Source organism: Balaenoptera borealis (assembly GCF_965194805.1).
Source record: "Balaenoptera borealis genome assembly, chromosome: 20".
In the NCBI taxonomy this organism is placed as follows: Eukaryota; Metazoa; Chordata; class Mammalia; order Artiodactyla; family Balaenopteridae; genus Balaenoptera; species Balaenoptera borealis.
Genome location: NC_138879.1, coordinates 37,135,686 through 37,153,519, shown reverse-complemented (window position 1 = coordinate 37,153,519; position 17,834 = coordinate 37,135,686). Strand labels below are relative to the sequence as shown.

Below are 17,834 nucleotides of genomic sequence, written 5' to 3'. Positions count from 1 at the left end.
ACATACAGAAAAGGTAGATCAACCACTTATAAAACTACTAGGAAGGTTAAAAGACAAAAGTAGTAAAATCATCTTTATCCACAATAAATATGTAAAGTATGATGTCAAAAACATTAAACATGAGGAAGGGGTAAAAGCAGTGAATTGTTAGAATGTGTTTGAACTTAAGACATCATTAACGTAAAACAGTCTCATATATATACGTGTGTGTGTGTGTATATATATATATATATATATATATGGGGGGAAGAGTTACGTATATAAAACTCATGGTAACCACAAACCAAAAATCTATAATAGGTATACACACAAAAAAGAAAAGGAATCCAAACATAACACTAAAGATAATCATCAAATCACAAGGGCAGAGAGCAAAAGAAGAAAGGAACAAAAAAGAACTACAAAAACAACTCCAAAACAATTAACAAAATGGCAATAAGTACATACTTATTAATAATTACTTTAAATATAAATAGACTAAATGCTCCAATCAAAAGATACAGAGTGGGTAAGCGCCACAACTACTGAGCCCACGTGCTCCGGAGTCTGTGCGCCACAACTAGAGAGCCCACATGCCGCAACTACTGAGCCCGTGTGCCACAACTAGAGAGAAGCCTGTATGCTGCAATGAAGAGCCCATGTGCTGCAACGAAGATCCTGTGTGCCACAACTAAGACCTGATGCAGCCAAATAAATAAATATTTTTTAAAAACCAAAAGATACAGAGTGGGTAAATGGATTTTTTTAAAAAAAGAACCATATATATGCTGCCTACAAGAGACTCACTTCGGATCTGAAGACACACACAGACTGAAAGGGAATGGCAAAAGGTATTCCACGCAAATGGAAACGAAAATAAAGCTGGGGTAGCAATACTTATATCAGACAGAATAGACTTTAAAACAAAGATTGTTTTGAGGTAAAGAGACAAAGACGGACATTACATAATGGTAAAGGGAAACAAGAAGATATAACAATTGTAAATATATGCGCATCCAACATAGGAACACCTAAAAACATAAAGCAAATACTAACAAATGTAAAGGGAGAAATTGACAATAACATTATGGGACTTTAACACCCCACTTACATCAATGGACAGATCATCCAGACAGAAAATCAATAAGGAAGCACTGGCCTTAAATGACATATCAGACCAACATCAATATAGATATTAATATATCTATTAATGCCATTAATGTAGGTATTAATAGATATATAGAGAACATTTCATCCAAAACAGCAGAATACACATTATTTTCAAGTGCACATGAAACATTCTCCAGGATATATCACATGCGAAGTCACAAAACAGGTCTCAATAAATTTAAGAAGATCAAAATAATATCAAGCGTGTTTTCCAACCACATGGTATGAGACTATAAATCAACTACAAGAAAAAAACTGCAAAAAAACAAAAACAAAAAAACAAAACAAAAAAACCCAAGTGGAATCTAAACAACATGCTACTAAACAATCAATGAGTCACTGAACAAATCAAATAGGTAATCAAAAAACACCTGGTGATAGTGAAAATGGAAACAATGATCCAAAATCTATAAGATGCCGCAAAAGCAGTTCTAAGAGGGAAGTTTACAGTGAGACAAAGCTACTTCAAGAAACAAGAAAAATCTCAAACAATCTAAACTTACAACTACAGAAACTAGAAAAAGACAAACAATCAAAACCCAAAGTTAGTAAAAGGAAAGAAATAATAAAGATCAGAGCAGAAATAAATGCAATAGAGACCAACAATAGGAAAAAAACTGAATGAAACTAAGAGCTCATTCTCTGAAAAGATAAGCACAATCGACAAATCTTTAGCCAGACTCATCATGGGCCCTTGAGAGGGCCCAAGTAAATCAAATCAGAAATGAAAGAGGAGAGGGACTTCCCTGGTGGTCTAGTGGTTAAGAATCCACCTACCAATGCAGGGGACACAGGTTTGATCCCTGGTTGGGGAACTAAGATCCCACATGCCATGGGGCAACTAAGCCTGCATGCCACAACTACTGAACCCGCAGGCTCTAGAGCCCACATATCACAACTAGAGAGCCCGCATGCCTCAACTACTGAGCCCGGGTGCTCTGGAGCCCATGTGCCACAACTAGAGAGAAGCCCGCGCATCACAACAAAGAGCCCACACACCGCAATGAAAAGATCCCATATGTTGCAACAAAGGTCCCGCATGATGAAACTAAGACCCAACGCAGCCAAATAAATAAATAAATAAATAAATACTTTCTAAAATAGGCAAGCTATTTTATTAAAAAAAAAAAAGAGGAGAAATTACAACTGACAATACAGAAATACAAATAATCATGAGATTATAGTTGAATAACGCGGGGGTAGGGGTGCCAACCCGTCACACAGTTAAAAATCTGCATATAACTTTATAGTTAGCCCACTGTATCCACAGTTCCACATCCATGGATTCAACCAACTATGAATTGTGTAGTACCATAGTATGTATTTATTGAAAAAATCTGTACGTAAGTGAACACATGCAGTTCAAACATGTGTTGCTCAAGGGTCAACTGTACTATGAACAATTATATACCAGTAAAATGGACAACCCAGAAGAAATGGACAAATTCCTAGAAACATATACTCTCCCAAGATTGAATTGAGAAGAAAGAAATAGCAAATATGAACAGACAATTACTAGTAAGGAAATTGAATCAGTAATTAAAAAAACTCCCAACAAACAAAAATCCAGGACCAGACAGCTTCACAGGTGTAGTCTACAAAACATTTATAGAAGAGTTAACTCCTGTCCTTCTAAAACTTTTCCGAAAAATTGAAGAGGAAGGCATGCTTCCAAATTCATTCTATGAGGTCAGTATCACCCCAATACCAAAACTAGACAAAGACACCACACAAAAAAGAAAATTACAAGCCAATATCACTGATGAACATAGATGCAAAAATCCTCAAAACATCAGTAAACCGAATTCAACAATACATTATAAGGATCATATACCATGATCAAGTGAGATTTATCCCAGAAATGCAAAGATGGTTCAATAGCCACAAGTCAATCAATGTGATATACCAAATTAACAAACTGAAGAATAAAAATCATACAATCATCTCAATAGATGCAGAAAAAGCTTTTGACAAAATTCAACGTCCAAAGAGACTGGGTATAGCGGGAACATACCTTCACATAATAAAAGCCATGTATGGGGCTTCCCTGGTGGTGCAGTGGTTGAGAATCTGCCTGCCAATGCAGGGGACACGGGTTCCAGCCCCGGTCTGGGAAGATCCCACATGCCATGGAGCAACTAGGCCCGTGAGCCACAACTACTGAGCCTGCGCGTCTGGAGCCTGTGCTCCACAACAAGAGAGGCCGTGACAGTGAGAGGCCCGCGCACCGCGATGAAGAGTGGCCCCTGCTTGCTGCAACTAGAGAAAGCCCTCGCACAGAAATGAAGACCCAACACACCCAAAAAAAAAAAAAAAAAGCCATGTATGACAAACCCACAGCCACATCATACTCTAAAGTGAAAAGCTGAAAGCATTTTCTCTAAGAGCAGGAACAAGGATGCCCACTCTCACCACTTTTATTCAACATGGTATTGTAAGGGCTAGCCATAGCAATCAAACAAAAAAAAATTTTTTTTAATCCAAACTAGAAGTAAAGAAGTAAAACTGTCACTTCCTGCAGATGACATGATACTGTATAGAAAATCCTAAAGATTGTCTACCAAAAAAACTGTTAGATCTAATAAATGAATTCAGTAAAACAGCGAGATACCAAATTAATATACAGAATTCTGTTGCATTTCTATACACTAACAATGAACTTTCAGAAAGAGAAATTAACAAAACAATCCCATCTACAGTTACATCAAAAAGAATAAAATACCTAGGAATAAATCTAACCCAAGTGGCAAAAAGCTTATACTCTGAAAACTGTAAGACACAGATGAAAAAAACTGAAGACAATGCAAACAAATGGAAATATATACCATGCTCATGAACTGGAAGAATTAATATTGTTTAAATGACCATACCAAGGCAACCTACAGATTCAATGCAATCCCTATCAAAATACCAATGACATTTTTCACAGAACTAGAACAAACAATTCTAAAATTTGTATGGAAACACAAAACAATTCCAATAGCCAAAGCAATCTTGATAAAAAAGTACAAAGCTGGAGATATCATGCTTCCTGATTTCAAACTACACTATAAAGTTACAATTATCAAAATAGTATGGTACTGGCAAAAAAACAGACACATAGATCAACGGAGCAGAACAGAGAGCCCAGAAATGAACTCATGCTTATATGGTCAATTAATCTATGACAAAGGAAGCAAAAATATACAATGGGAAAAAGACAGCCTCTTCAATAAATGGTGTTGGGAAAACTGGACAACTACAAGCAAAAGAATCAAACTGGATTACTGCCTCATACCATATACAAAATAAACTCAAAATGGATACAGTCTTAAGTCTAAGTCCTTAAACCATAAAACTCCTAGAAGAAAACATAGGCAGTATGCTCTTTGACACTGGTCTTAGCAATATTTTTGGATCTGTCTCCTCAGGCAAGAGCAACAAAAGCAAAAATAAACAGGACTACATCAAACTTTTAAAAAAGTTTTTGCACAGTGAAGGAAATTATCAACAAAACACAATGCAGACTATTGAATGGGAGAATATATTTGCAAATGATATATCCAATATGGAGTTAATATCTAAAATTTACAAAGAACCAATACAACTCAACATCAAAAACAACAAACAACCTGATTTTAAAATGCACAGAAGTCCCTGAATTGATATTTTTCCAAAGAAGACATACAGGTGGCCAACAGACACATGAAAAGATGCTCAATATCACTTATCATCAGGGAAATGCAAATTAAAACCACAATGAGATACCGCCTCCTTCCTGTCAGAATGGCTATCATCAAAAAGGCAACAAGGGGCTTCCCTGGTGGCGCAGTGGTTGAGAATCTGCCTGCCGATGCAGGGGGCACGGGTTCGAGCCCTGGTCTGGGAGGAGCCCGCATGCCGCGGAGCGATTGGGCCCGTGAGCCACAATCTGCTGAGCCTGCGCGTCTGGAGCCTGTGCTCCGCAGCAAGAGAGGCCACGACAGTGAGAGGCCCCGCGCACCGCGATGAAGAGTGGCCCCCACTTGCCGCAGCTGGAGAAAGCCCTCGCACAGAAACGAAGACCCAACACAGCCATAAATAAATAAACCCAAAAGTTAAAAAAAAAAAAAAAAAAAAGTAAATGCTATTTAAAAAAAAAAAAAGGCAACAAATAACAAGTGTCAGTGAGGACAGGGAGAAAAGGGAACCCTCCAGCACTGTTTGTTTAGAAAACAGTATGGAGGGTCCTCAAAAAATTAAAAATAGTACTGCCATAGGATCAAGCAATTTCACTTCTGAGTATTTAGCTGAAGAAAACAAAAACACTAATTAGAAAAGATACATGCACACTCACGTTCACTGTAGCATTATTTATAATAGCCAAGATATGGAAGCAACCAAAGTGTCCACTGATAGATGAATGGATAAAGATATAGCATTGATACACAATGGAATACTACTCAGCCATAAAAAAGAATGAAATTTTGTCATTTGCAGTAACATAGATGGATCTGGAGGGTATTATGCTAAGTGAAATAAGTCAGAGAAAGACAAATACTGTATGATCTGACTTATATGTGGAATTTAAAAAACAAAACAAATAAAACAAAATGAAAACAGACTCATAGATACAGAGAACAATCAGGTGGTTAAAGGGGGTAGGTGAGCAGGTGGGTGAGACAGGTGAAGGGGATTAAGAGGTACAAATCTCCAGTTATAAAATAAATGAGTTGCAACTGAAACTAACATAATATTGTATGTCAAATATATTTCAATTAAAAAAAAAAGAATGAGTTTGACATCAAGTGTCAATAAGCTGCCATAGTTATGGGCAGGTAAAGTGGTAGCACAAGTGCTATGTATCAATATTTACCATCCCTGAATTAGCAAATACAACTTCTGTTTAACAAAGATCAACTGTAGTTTATACCAGAGCTTAAAGTAAAACTGGGAATATAATATACATATGTCAAACCAATAATGGCCATTTTTAATAAAAATAATACCATCTTACTATCCCCCATAATGAAAACTTAACACTCCAAATTACTCTCCAAATGTTTAGGGAATGAACAGCTGAGGATCAGCCATGTCACATAAAGGTGGAAAAAAAAATCTGTGTTCAAAGGAAACAAGCTGGGGCCAAGATTTAAAGAAAGAGATACGACTGGACACGAGGAAAGGAAAAATCATTCTATGAGGGAAAGGGACAGATACAAAGGAAAAAGGAAAGTTTTCTTGTCTATTGTAAAGAGTATTAAGAAAAAATATCCAAAACTTGGACTACTGGGGTCTTTTCAATGGAATGCAGGATGTAATTTAGCAGACCCTCTGGAAATTATCTGATTATGTAGGGGTGTGCATCTTAATTTGACTTTCTATTGACTATTTTATGACTTTATAGGGTAGTGGTTAACTTGTAGGTAACATAACAAAGCAACTGCTCTTCCTATCAGAGAACAGTGCAAATGATTCCTGTCCTTAACAATACAAATACAAATCTCTTAGTAGAGATTTAATTGTTTTCCATCTGGTGAAAAACATAACCTCAAATATTATGTCTTCAGCCTTGTAGGAATTTGCATCTATTGATAAATTTATCTCAGCATTCCTTTGACTATTTAAATTCTATTCCTCGAATTTTTCTTCGAACCAGTCTTAATAGCTTATATGTTCTCTCACTAATGAGTGAATTGAATAAAATATTTGAAATATTTTTCTTTTATGTTTGAATGAGTCATTTTTTAAAATAAATTTATTTATGTATTTATTTTTGGCTGCGTTGGGTCTTCGTTGCTGCGCACAGGCTTTCTCTAGTTGCAGCGAGTGGGGGCTACTCTTCATTGCAGTGCACAGGCTTCTCATTGCGGTGGCTTCTCTTTTTTTTTTTTTATTAATTTATTTATTTGTTTATTTTTTTGGCTGCGTTGGGTCTTCGTTGCTGCGTGTGGGCTTCCTCTACTTGTGGCGAGCGGGGACTACTCTTTGTTGTGGTGCGTGGGCTTCTCACTGAGGTGGCCTCTCCTGTTGCGGAGCACGGGCTCTAGGCACACAGGCTTCAGTCGTGGCTCACAGGCTCTAGAGCACATCCTCAGTAGTTGTGGCGCACGGGCTTAGCCGCTCTGTGGCATGTGGGATCTTCCCGGACCAGGGCTCGAACCCGTGTCCCCCGCATTGGCAGGTGGATTCTTAACCACTGTGCCACCAGGGAAGCCCCGCGGTGGCTTCTCTTGTTGCAGAGCATAGCCTCTAGGCACACGGGTTTCAGTAGTTGTGACACGCGGGCTCTAGAGCACAGGCTCAGTAGTTGTGGCGCACAGGCTTAGTTGCTCTGTGGCATGTGGGATCTTCCCGCACCAGGGCTTGAACCCACGTCCCCTGCATTGGCAGGCGGATTCTTAACCATTGCACCACCAGGGAAGTCCCGTGAGTCATGTTTTTAACTTTTTGAAAATTATATTCTAGCAAGAGTATATATAGGAAAGTAATAATAAGCTAGATAAGTACGGAAAAAGAGCTGTAGAGGACCTAATAACAGGTAACAAGAGGACAGCAAAGGAGTGCCACCATGCAGTTAACAGATATCTACTCTGTTCTAGGACAGTGAAGTGATGACTGAACATTTATTACTGAGGTTGTACTTATGCCTCTGTGGGCTGACTATGTAGGTGTCCCCATTTTAAAAGCATTTTCTGAAACTGTAAGGATCATAAAGAAGTAGCAACTTGCCTATAAAGAAATAAATGGTAGAGAAGTGGGGAAACCAGTAGAATATAGTAATATGGAAGCCAAGGGAAGAAAGAATCCAGGTGAGAACAATCCTCAGTGTAGAATGCTACAAAAATGTCAAGTAAAATAAGGTCTGAAAAGGGTCCATTCATTCACTTATTAAATAAATATTTATTGGCTACTTAGTATATGCCAAGAACTATATTAGGCATGGGGATACAGTAATAAACAAAATCAAAATAGTCCCTGCTGACATTGCATATAATGGTAGAGACAGACATTAAATAGCTAATTTAAGAAACACATATTTAGAGATTCCAGTGCCAGCCAAGAAGGTGTAGTCCACTAAAGCCTGTCCTAACTGCTGATTATAACTAAATACTCTGGATAAAATACAAAAAGCAACTACCTGAACAAAAAGTAAACAAAAGCAATATTGGGAAGAAGAGTCAAACTTGGAGAAGGGGCCCATACAGGAGTGAGTTTCCCCTTGTGTGTGTGTGTGTTTTACTTGAGGGTGGGTGCCCAAGTGAAGCTGTGGCAGTGGCAGCATGGGCAACTAAAACTCCTAGAGAAACCCTGTCTTTGTAGACAGAGGACTGAGAAAACAAGTCCCTGGAGTTCAGAGTTGTGGAGGAGAAATCTCCATCCTTTCCTCTCTGTTTTTCTCTTGCTGTGTCACAGGCAACTAAAATTCCTTAGAGAAACCCCATCATTCTAGCTGCAGAACAGAGGCAGGAAGTTGAGGAGAATCCAAGAGAAGAGAACTGGAAAAAGGGTTCTATTTCTGTGTATGAAACAGCATACATCTAGGGCTCATTTCAGAGGTACACATATACAGAACACCCCAAAGCAGCATAGCAAAGTCCTTGAGAACTGAACCACAATATAAAGCAAAGCACAAGTCAAAGACTAATCCCTGAGTAGCACAGATGAAGGACAGAATTGTCCTGACACTGGAACCCATGGGGAAAAAAAGGGCAAGATAGATTGCAGTCTCAATCCAACCAGGATGACTGAGTGCTGGGGAAAAAAAAAAAAATCAACATGCTTCAGAGGATTTTAATAGGACCCAGAGTATCCACAAAAAAATATTCAAAATGTCCAGGAAGGTAGTTCTTCTGATGGGCACTGACATGTTGTACCTTAATGTATCCCTCAAATATCCATAGTGATTTCCACAGAGTTGTGCCCCATACAGGCATCCCTTTAATAGATCAGGTTTCCATTGCCCTTCATTGGCCATCATCCATGAGTTGGTAAAGATCAAAACATAGGAGCTTTTATCATTGTTCAATTCTCCCACCACTGCTAGGAAAACAGTATGAAATTCAGCCCACCTAACTGATTTGTTATTTACTTTCTTTGATCAGAGTGGTGGCCTTCCAAACAGGATGTTATCCATTTACCTTACAACTGCCATCCATAAACCAAGCAGCTCTTTGTTGGTCAGTTGAGAACTGTTTATAAGGCACTGTCCAAGTGATGACAGAATCTTGTGGCTCCTCACACAGTTTCAAAGTCAGTCCTAGGGGAAAAAAGGCTCCCCGCTTGTGAGTACATGATCCTTGCATTCCACAGGTAGCATGATGCTGTATAAACCATTTCCATTTTGTTATGGAACTCTTCTGTGCATTGCCCTCCCCGACAGACTGTTTTTCTGACATCATCCGAGACATCAAAGGCATTTCTGGTTTCAAGATTATTTTCTATCCTTCAGTCATAGGGGTAGTTTTGATTACTGTTTGACAGCAAGCTAGTAATTGCCCCTCAGATGGCAATTCGCTAAAGTCCTAGTACTCAATGCTAGGAGGTGCTCACAGGCTTTTGCTATAAGCCCCAATCTATGCTCCACACACAGCTATTGCACAGAGAATTTGTCCATGTCAGCACTCCAGTTTGTACTCTATACTGTTTGAACTCAGGCCATCTTATTGGTTCCCATTTAGCATATCCAAATAATATTGCTTGAAGGGAAGGTTCAAATGCATTCCGTTTTACAAAACTTGGTAGGTGAAATGTCTACCCCCATAATACATGCAGCTATTGTCCAACCACTTCACATAAAGCTTGTTCAAACATACCAGCTCCCCTTCGAACTTTCACCTTAATCTCACGACCCTTACATTCCTAGCTGTAGCCTCCGTTACAACTTCATCAACAGATTCTGGTTTTACAATACCTCCCTGGGGGAGGTGTTCCCCAGTCAGACATAATATTCATTCCCATGAAACTTTCAGATAAAGGAGACAATTTCTTTACATAAAACCTTCCAATTTTATAACCCTATCAACTCTTACATTTCTATAACTTCTCAATCTGATTAAAGTCCAAATTAGGGTTTTATAAGTGGGTTTCCATGTCACAGTGTATGGGACTCTGTTGTAAAGGAGTCCCAGAAATATCTCCACCCGCTGACCACTTTACCCACACAAGTGCATATAGCCTTGGCAGTCAGGTCAGAAGACCTTGGCCCCTTGGTAAATCTTTACCTTGATTAATCTACCTAACCATCACCCCAGGGACTTGCCTGGCAGTCCAGTGGTTAAGACTCCATGCTTCCACTGTAGGGAGCACTGGTTCGATCCCTGGTCAGGGAACTAAGATCCCACATGCATGTGGCGTGGCCAAAAATAAATAAATAAAATAAAATAAGATTCATCACCCCAAGCAATTGTGGGTAAGAGTTCTCAGGGTAATTTATGACTTTTGGCTTTTTAAATTCTTCCAGACTAAGGTAAATAGAGCAGACTTGTTTGGGGACTTTTAATGTTGGGGGACTAGCAGTGGGTCCCATTGATCCACCAGACTTTGATAGTGCGGTATCAACACTTTTGTTTCAACACCATCAATGTCCACCACATTCACCCCATTTCTCAATAACCATATAAAGACTTCCCCTCTGCTGAGACAAGCCCTTTGACTCGCCCTTCTGTCTCTCCCCCATTTTCTTGTTAATTACTCTAATGATCTTGGTTTCAATAAGACCCATACTGGGAAGCTGAGATGGCCAATCTGATAGGACTTCTCAGACTACTGTTTGATTTTGCAGCAGTAAGAATGATATGCAGTGCCCATGTAACAGGGGCCCCCTTAATCACAGCATCTACCATAATGAGTAATGCACATTCAGTAGGTGAATAACCCAGTCATCATAAAACCAGTCCCACATGGCTTGCATAAAGCATATCAGCTGCTTCATCTGGGGTGCTCTACATGGTGATTATAGGGGGAGTTGGGTGGTCCCCCTTCTCAGAATAAACACATTTTACAGTGGCTTTTCTCCAGTCCATGAGGCTGGTTGTTCCTTCCAGAATAACCTCCTGTGTGTCTGGATCACATATAGCCATCTGTGATTGTTCAACCGTGAGCTTGGGTCCTGTATCAACCCAGACAAACTATTCTACTTTGTAGCATTTAAAACCAAAGTTACTGCTCCTAACTTAGCTATTCTCACAATCAATTTTAGTAAAGGTTCTTCAGAGAGCTGATGATACTGATCTACAAAATGAGACAGCTTCTTCACACTAAACCCCTTGGTCAGAGACCTTCAAGATGGCGGAGGAGTAAGACATGGAGATCACCTTCCTCCCCATAAATACATCAAAAATACATCTACATATGGAACAACTCCTACAGAACACATACTGAACGCTGGCAGAAGACCTCAGACTTCCCAAAAGGCAAGAAAATCCCCACGTACCTGGGTAGGGCAAAAGAAAAAGAAAAAACAGAGACAAAAGAATAGGCACAGGACCTGCACCTCTGGGAGGGAGTTGTGAAGGAGGAAAAGTTTCCACACACTAGGAAGCCCCTTCACTAGCGGGGAGGGATGCTTTGGAGCCACGAAGGAGAGCGCAGCAACAGGGGTGCAGAGGACAAAGCAGAGAGATTCCCACACAAAGTATCGGTACCAACCAGCACTCACCAGCCTGAGAGGCTTGTCTGGTCACCCACCAGGGCAGGTGGCGGCTTGGAGATGAGGCTCAGGCTTCGGAGGTCAGACCCCAGGAAGAGGAGTGGGGTTGGCTACGTGAAGACAGCCTGAAGGGGGCTACTGTGCCACAGCTAGCCAGAAGGGAGTGTGGGAAAAAGTGTGGACCTGCCAGAGAGGCAAGAGACCTTTGTTTCCAGGTGCGCGAGGAGAGGGGATTCCTGCCCAGCATGCCCATTCCTTAGAAGGCAGAGCACCGCCTAAGTGAGCTCCAGGGACAGGCGTGAGCCATGGCTATAAGCTTGGACCCCAGAGACGAGCTTGAACTACTAACACTGTCACCAAGAATCCTGTGTGCAAGCGCAGGTCACTATCCACACCCCCCAGGGAGCCTGGGAAGCACAGCACTGCCAGGGTACCGTGATCCAAGGACAAGCTCCCCAGGAGAACACATGGTGTGCCTCAGGTGTTGCAATGCCATGCCGGCCTCTGCCTCCTCAGGCTAGCCCCGCATTCCAATTATGACTACCATACCCCTCCCTCCCCCCAGCCTGAGTGAGCAAGAGAGCCCTAATCAGCTGTTGCTTTAACCCCCTCCTGTGTGGGTGGGGAACAGACTCCTGAGGATGGCCTACACACAGAGGCAGGGTCAAAACCAAAGCTGAAGCCCAGGAGCTGGGTGAACAGAAAAAGGGAAATTTCTCCAGGCAGCCTCAGGAGCAGCAGATTAAACCCCCGCAATCAGCCTGATAAACACTGCATCTGAAGAACACCTGACTAGACAACGAATGTTTCAAAAATTGAGGCGGTGGACTTTGGGAGCAACTGTAAATTTGGCGTTTGCTTTCTGCATCTAATCTGTTTCTGGTTTTATGTTTTTCCTAGTTTAGTATTTAGTGCTTATTATCATTGGTGGATTTGTTTATTGGTTTGGTTGCTCTCTCTTTTTTTAAAAAATATATATATGTATTTTTTCCTTTTACTGTTTTTAAGAATGTGTATGTGTATGCTTCTTTGTGTGATTTTGTCTATACAGGTTTGCTTTGACCATTTGTCCTAGGGTTCTGTCTGTTCATTTTTTTAAATTGTTTTTGCTTTTGTTATTTTGTTTTTGTGTTGTTTTGTTTTTTTCTATCTTCCTTTTCTTCTGAGCCGTGTGGGTGGCAGAGTCTTGGTGCTCTAGCCAGGTGTTGGGCCTGAGCCTCTGAGGTGGGAGGGCCGAGTGCAGGACATTGGACCACCAGAAACGTCCTGGTCCCACATGATATCAATCGGCGAGAACTCTCCCAGAGATCTTCGTCTCAACACTAAGACCCAGTTCCACTCAATGACCAGCAAGCTCCAGTGCTGGATGCCCCATGCCAAACAACTAGCAAGACAGGAACACAATCCCACCCATTAGTAGAGAGGCTGCCTAAAATCATATTAAGTCCACTGACACTCCAAAACACACCACTGGACGCAGCCTTGCCCACCAGAAGGACAAGATCCAGCCCCACCCAACACAATAGAGGCACCCAGTCTCCTCCACCAGGAAGCCTACACAAGCCACTGAACCAACCTCACCCACTGGGGGCAGACACCAAAAACAACGGGAACTACGAAACTGCAGGCTGTGAAAAGGAAAACCCAAACACAGTAAGTTAAACAAAATGAGACAACAGAGAAATACGCAGCAGATGAAGGAGCAACGTAAAAGCCCACCAGACCAAACAAATGAAGAGGAAAAAGGCAGTCTACCTAAAAAAGAATTCAGAGTAATGATAGTAAAGATGATCCAAAATATTGGAAATAGAATGGAGAAAATACAGGAAACAATTAACAAGGACCTAGAAGAACTAAAGAGCAAACAAACGATGATGAACAACACAAAAAATGAAATTAAAAATACACTAGAAGAAATCAATGGGAGAATAACTAAGGCAGAAGAACAGATAAGTGACCTGGAAGATAGAATAGTGGAAATAACTGCCGCAGAGCAGAATAAAGAAAAAAGGATCTCATTCAGATTCAACGGAGAAATTAAAACCTTTACAGGCAAGCAAAAGTTAAGAGAATTCAGCACCACCAAACCAGCTTTACAACAAATGCAAAAGGAACTTCTCTAGGCAGAAAACACATGAGAAGGAAAAGACCTAGAATAACAAACCCAAAACAGTTAAGAGAATGGTAATAGGAACATACATATCGATAATTACCTTAAATGTAAATGGATTAAATGCTCCAACCAAAAGACATAGACTGGCTGAATGGATACAAAAACAAGACCCATGTATATGCTGTCTACAAGAGACCCACTTCAGATCTAGGGACACATACAGACTGAAAGTGAGGGGATGGAAAAAGATATTCCATGCGAACTGAAATCAAAAGAAAGCTGGAGTAGCAATACTCGTATCAGACAAAATAGACTTTAAAATGAAGACTATTACAAAAGACAAAGAAGGACACTACATAGTGATCAAGCGATCAATCCAACAAGAAGTTATAACAATCATAAATATTTATGCACCCAACACAGGAGCACCTCAATACACAAGGCAAATGCTAACAGCCATAAAAGGAGAAATCGATAGTAACACAATAATAGTAGGGGACTTTAATACCCCGCTTTCACTAATGGACAGATCATCCAAAATGAAAATAAATAAGGAAACACAAGCTTTAAAAATACATTAGACCAGATAGACTTAATTGATATTTATAGGACATTCCATTCCAAAACAACAGAATACACCTTCTACTCAGGTGTTCATGGAACATTCTCCAGGATAGATCATATCTTGGGTCACAAAACAAGCACTGGTAAGTTTAAGAAGATTGAAATTGTACCAAGTATCTTTTCTGACCACACATTATGAGATTAGAAATCAATTACAGGAAACAACTGTAAAAAATACAAACACATGGAGGCTAAACAATATGCTACTAAATAACCAAGAGATCACTGAAGAAATCAAAGAGGAAATCAAAAAATACTTAGAAACAAATGACAATGAAAATACGACGACCCCAAACCTATGGGATGCAGCAAAAGCAGTTCTAAGAGGGAAGTTTATAGCAATACAATCCTACCTCAAGAAACAAGAAACATCTCAAATAAACAACCTAACCTTACACCTAAAGCAATTAGAGAAAGAAGAAAAAAAAGCCCCAAAGTTAGCAGAAGGAAAGAAATCATAAAGGTCAGATCAGAAATAAATGAAAAAGAAATGAAGGAAACAATATCAAAGATCAATAAAACTAAAAGCTGGTCCTTTGAGAAGATAACCAAAATTGATAAACCATTAGCCAGACTCATCAAGAAAAAAAGGGAGAAGACTCAAATCAACAGAACTAGAAATGAAAAGGGAGAAGTAATAACAGACACTGCAGAAATACAAAGGATCATGAGACATTACTACAAGCAACTATATTCCAATAAAATGGACAACCTGGAAGAAATGGACAAATTCGTAGAAAAGCACAACCTTCTGAGACTGAAAAGGAAGAAATAGAAAATATGAACAGACCAATCACAAGCAATGAAATTGAAACTGTGATAAAAAATCTTCCAACAAACAAAAGCCCAGGACCAGATGGCTTCAAAGGCAAATTCTGTCAAACATTTACAGAACAGCTAACACCTATCCTTCTCAAACTCTTCCAAAATATAGCAGAGGGAGGAACGTTCCCAAACTCATTCTACGAGGCCACCATCACCCTGATACCAAAACCAGACAAAGGTGTCACAAAGAAAGAAAACTACAGGCCAATCTCACTGATGAACATAGAGCAAAAATCCTCAACAAAATACTAGCAAACAGAATCCAACAGCACATTAAAAGGATCATACACCATGATCAAGTGGGTTGTATTCCAGGAATGCAAGGATTCCTCAATATATGCAAATCAATCAATGTGATACACCATATTAACAAACTGAAGAATAAAAACCATATGATCATCTCAATAGATGCAGAAAAAGCATTTGACAAAATTCAAGACCCATTTATGATAAAAACTCTCCACAAAGTGGGCATAGAGGGAACCTACCTCAACATAATAAAGGCAATATATGACAAACCCACAGCCAACATCATTCTCAGTGGTGAAAAAGTGAAACCATTTCCTCTAAGATCAGGAACAAGACAAGGTTGCCCACTCTCACCACTACTATTCAACATAGTTTTGCAAGTTTCAGCCACAGCAAATCAGACAAGAAAAAGAAATAAAAGGAATCCAAATCAGAAAAGAAGTAAAGCTCTCACTGTTTGCAGATGACATGATCCTATACATAAAGAATCCTAAAGATGCTACCAGAAAACTACTAGAGCTAATCAATGAATTTGGTAAAGTAGCAGGATACAAAATTAATGCACAGAAATCTCTTGTATTCCTATACATTAATGATAAAAAATATGAAAGAGAAATTAAGGAAACAATCCCATTTACCACTGCAACAAAAAGAATAAAATACCTAGCAGCAAACCTTCCTAAGGAGACAAAAGACCTGTATGCAGAAAACTATAAGACACTGATGAAAGAAATTAAAGATGATACAAACAGATGGAGAGATATACCATGTTCTTGGATTGGAAGAATCAACATTGTGAAAATGACTATACTACCCAAAGCAATCTACAGATTCACTGCAATCCATATCAAACTACCAATGGCATTTTTCACAAAAGTAGAACAAAAAATTTTACAGTTTGTATGGAAACACAAAAGACCTTGAATAGCCAAAGCAATCTTGAGAAAGAAAAACGGAGCTAGAGGAATCAGGCTCCCTGACTTCAGACTATACTACAAAGCTACAGTAATCAAGACAGTATGGTACTGGCACAAAAACAGAAATACAGATCAATGGAACAGGATAGAAAGCCCAGAGATAAACCCACGCACATACAGTCACCTTATCTTTGACAAAGGAGGCAAGAATATACAATGGAGAAAAGACAGCCTCTTCAATAAGTGGTACTGGGAAAACTGGACAGCTGCATGTAAAAGAATGAAATTAGAACACTTCCTAAAACCATACACAAAAATAAACTCAAAATGGATTAAAGACCTAAATGTAAAGCCAGACACTATAAAACACTTAAAGGAAAACAAAGGCAGAACACTCTATGACATAAATCACAGCAAGATCCTTTTTGACCTACCTCCCAGAGAAATGGAAATAAAAACAAAAATAAACAAACGGGACCTATTTAAACTTAAAAGCTTTTGCACAGCAAAGGAAACATAAACAAGATGAAAAGACAACCCCCAGAATAGGAGAAAATATTTGCAAACAAAGCAACTGACAAAGGATTGATCTCCAAATTATACAAGTGGCTCATGCAGCTCAGTATCAAAAAAACAAACAATCCAATCCAAAAATGGGCAGAAGACCTAAATAGACATTTCTCCAAAGAAGATATACAGAAGGCCAACAAACACATGAAAGGATTCCTGGGTCATAAAACTCAGTAAAATATTTAAGGTACATAAATGTACTAAATTTCCAAATGTACTAAAATTATCAATGTACTAAAACATATTGATGCCTCATTGTGGTGGTAGCTGGATTATGTGAGATTGAGTCTCTTTTTTCTGTTTCCTAAATTCTCATAAATTTTAAAGTTTAAAATAAAAATATCCATGTTGTAGTTGGAATGATACAATATATGAATATTATACAAATAAGTCTCCTTGAAAAACTTATTACAGCCCAGAGCTTGGCTTCAGCCTTTGCTACAGACAGAATTTTTGTGTCCCCCACAAAATCCATACGTTGAAATTCTACCCCCGATGTGATAGTATAAGCAGGTGGGGGTAGATGATTAAGGCATTAAGACAGAGCCCTCATGACGGCGATTAGTGCCCTTATAAAAGTGTTTCCAAAGGGCTCCACCACTCTCCAACCATGTGAGGACACAGCCGGAGACAACATTGTCTATAAACCAGGAAGCAGAACTCACCAGACACCAAATCTGCTGACACCTTGATCTTGGACTTCCCAGGCTTCTGAACTGTGAGAAATAAATTTGTTGTTTATAAGCCATCCAGGCTATATCTTACTGCAGCCCAAACA

At 39.4% G+C, this 17,834-nt stretch overlaps 1 protein-coding gene across 5 annotated transcripts in view; it reads right to left on the bottom strand.

The window, feature by feature from the left end:
* The window catches only part of LOC309618397 (uncharacterized protein), a gene marked incomplete at its 5' end in the record, with an annotated part of 132,484 nt that overhangs the window by 113,087 nt on the left and 1,563 nt on the right, over nucleotides 1–17,834 (bottom strand). For all 5 annotated transcript variants that reach the window (XR_014238447.1, XR_014238448.1, XR_014238449.1 and 2 more), the window contains one exon: nucleotides 17,722–17,772. Coding sequence is in view for 2 of the 5 variants with exons in the window: in XM_082372099.1 (XP_082228225.1) it covers nucleotides 17,722–17,772 (51 nt within the window). The remainder of the gene's footprint in view (nucleotides 1–17,721; nucleotides 17,773–17,834) is intronic.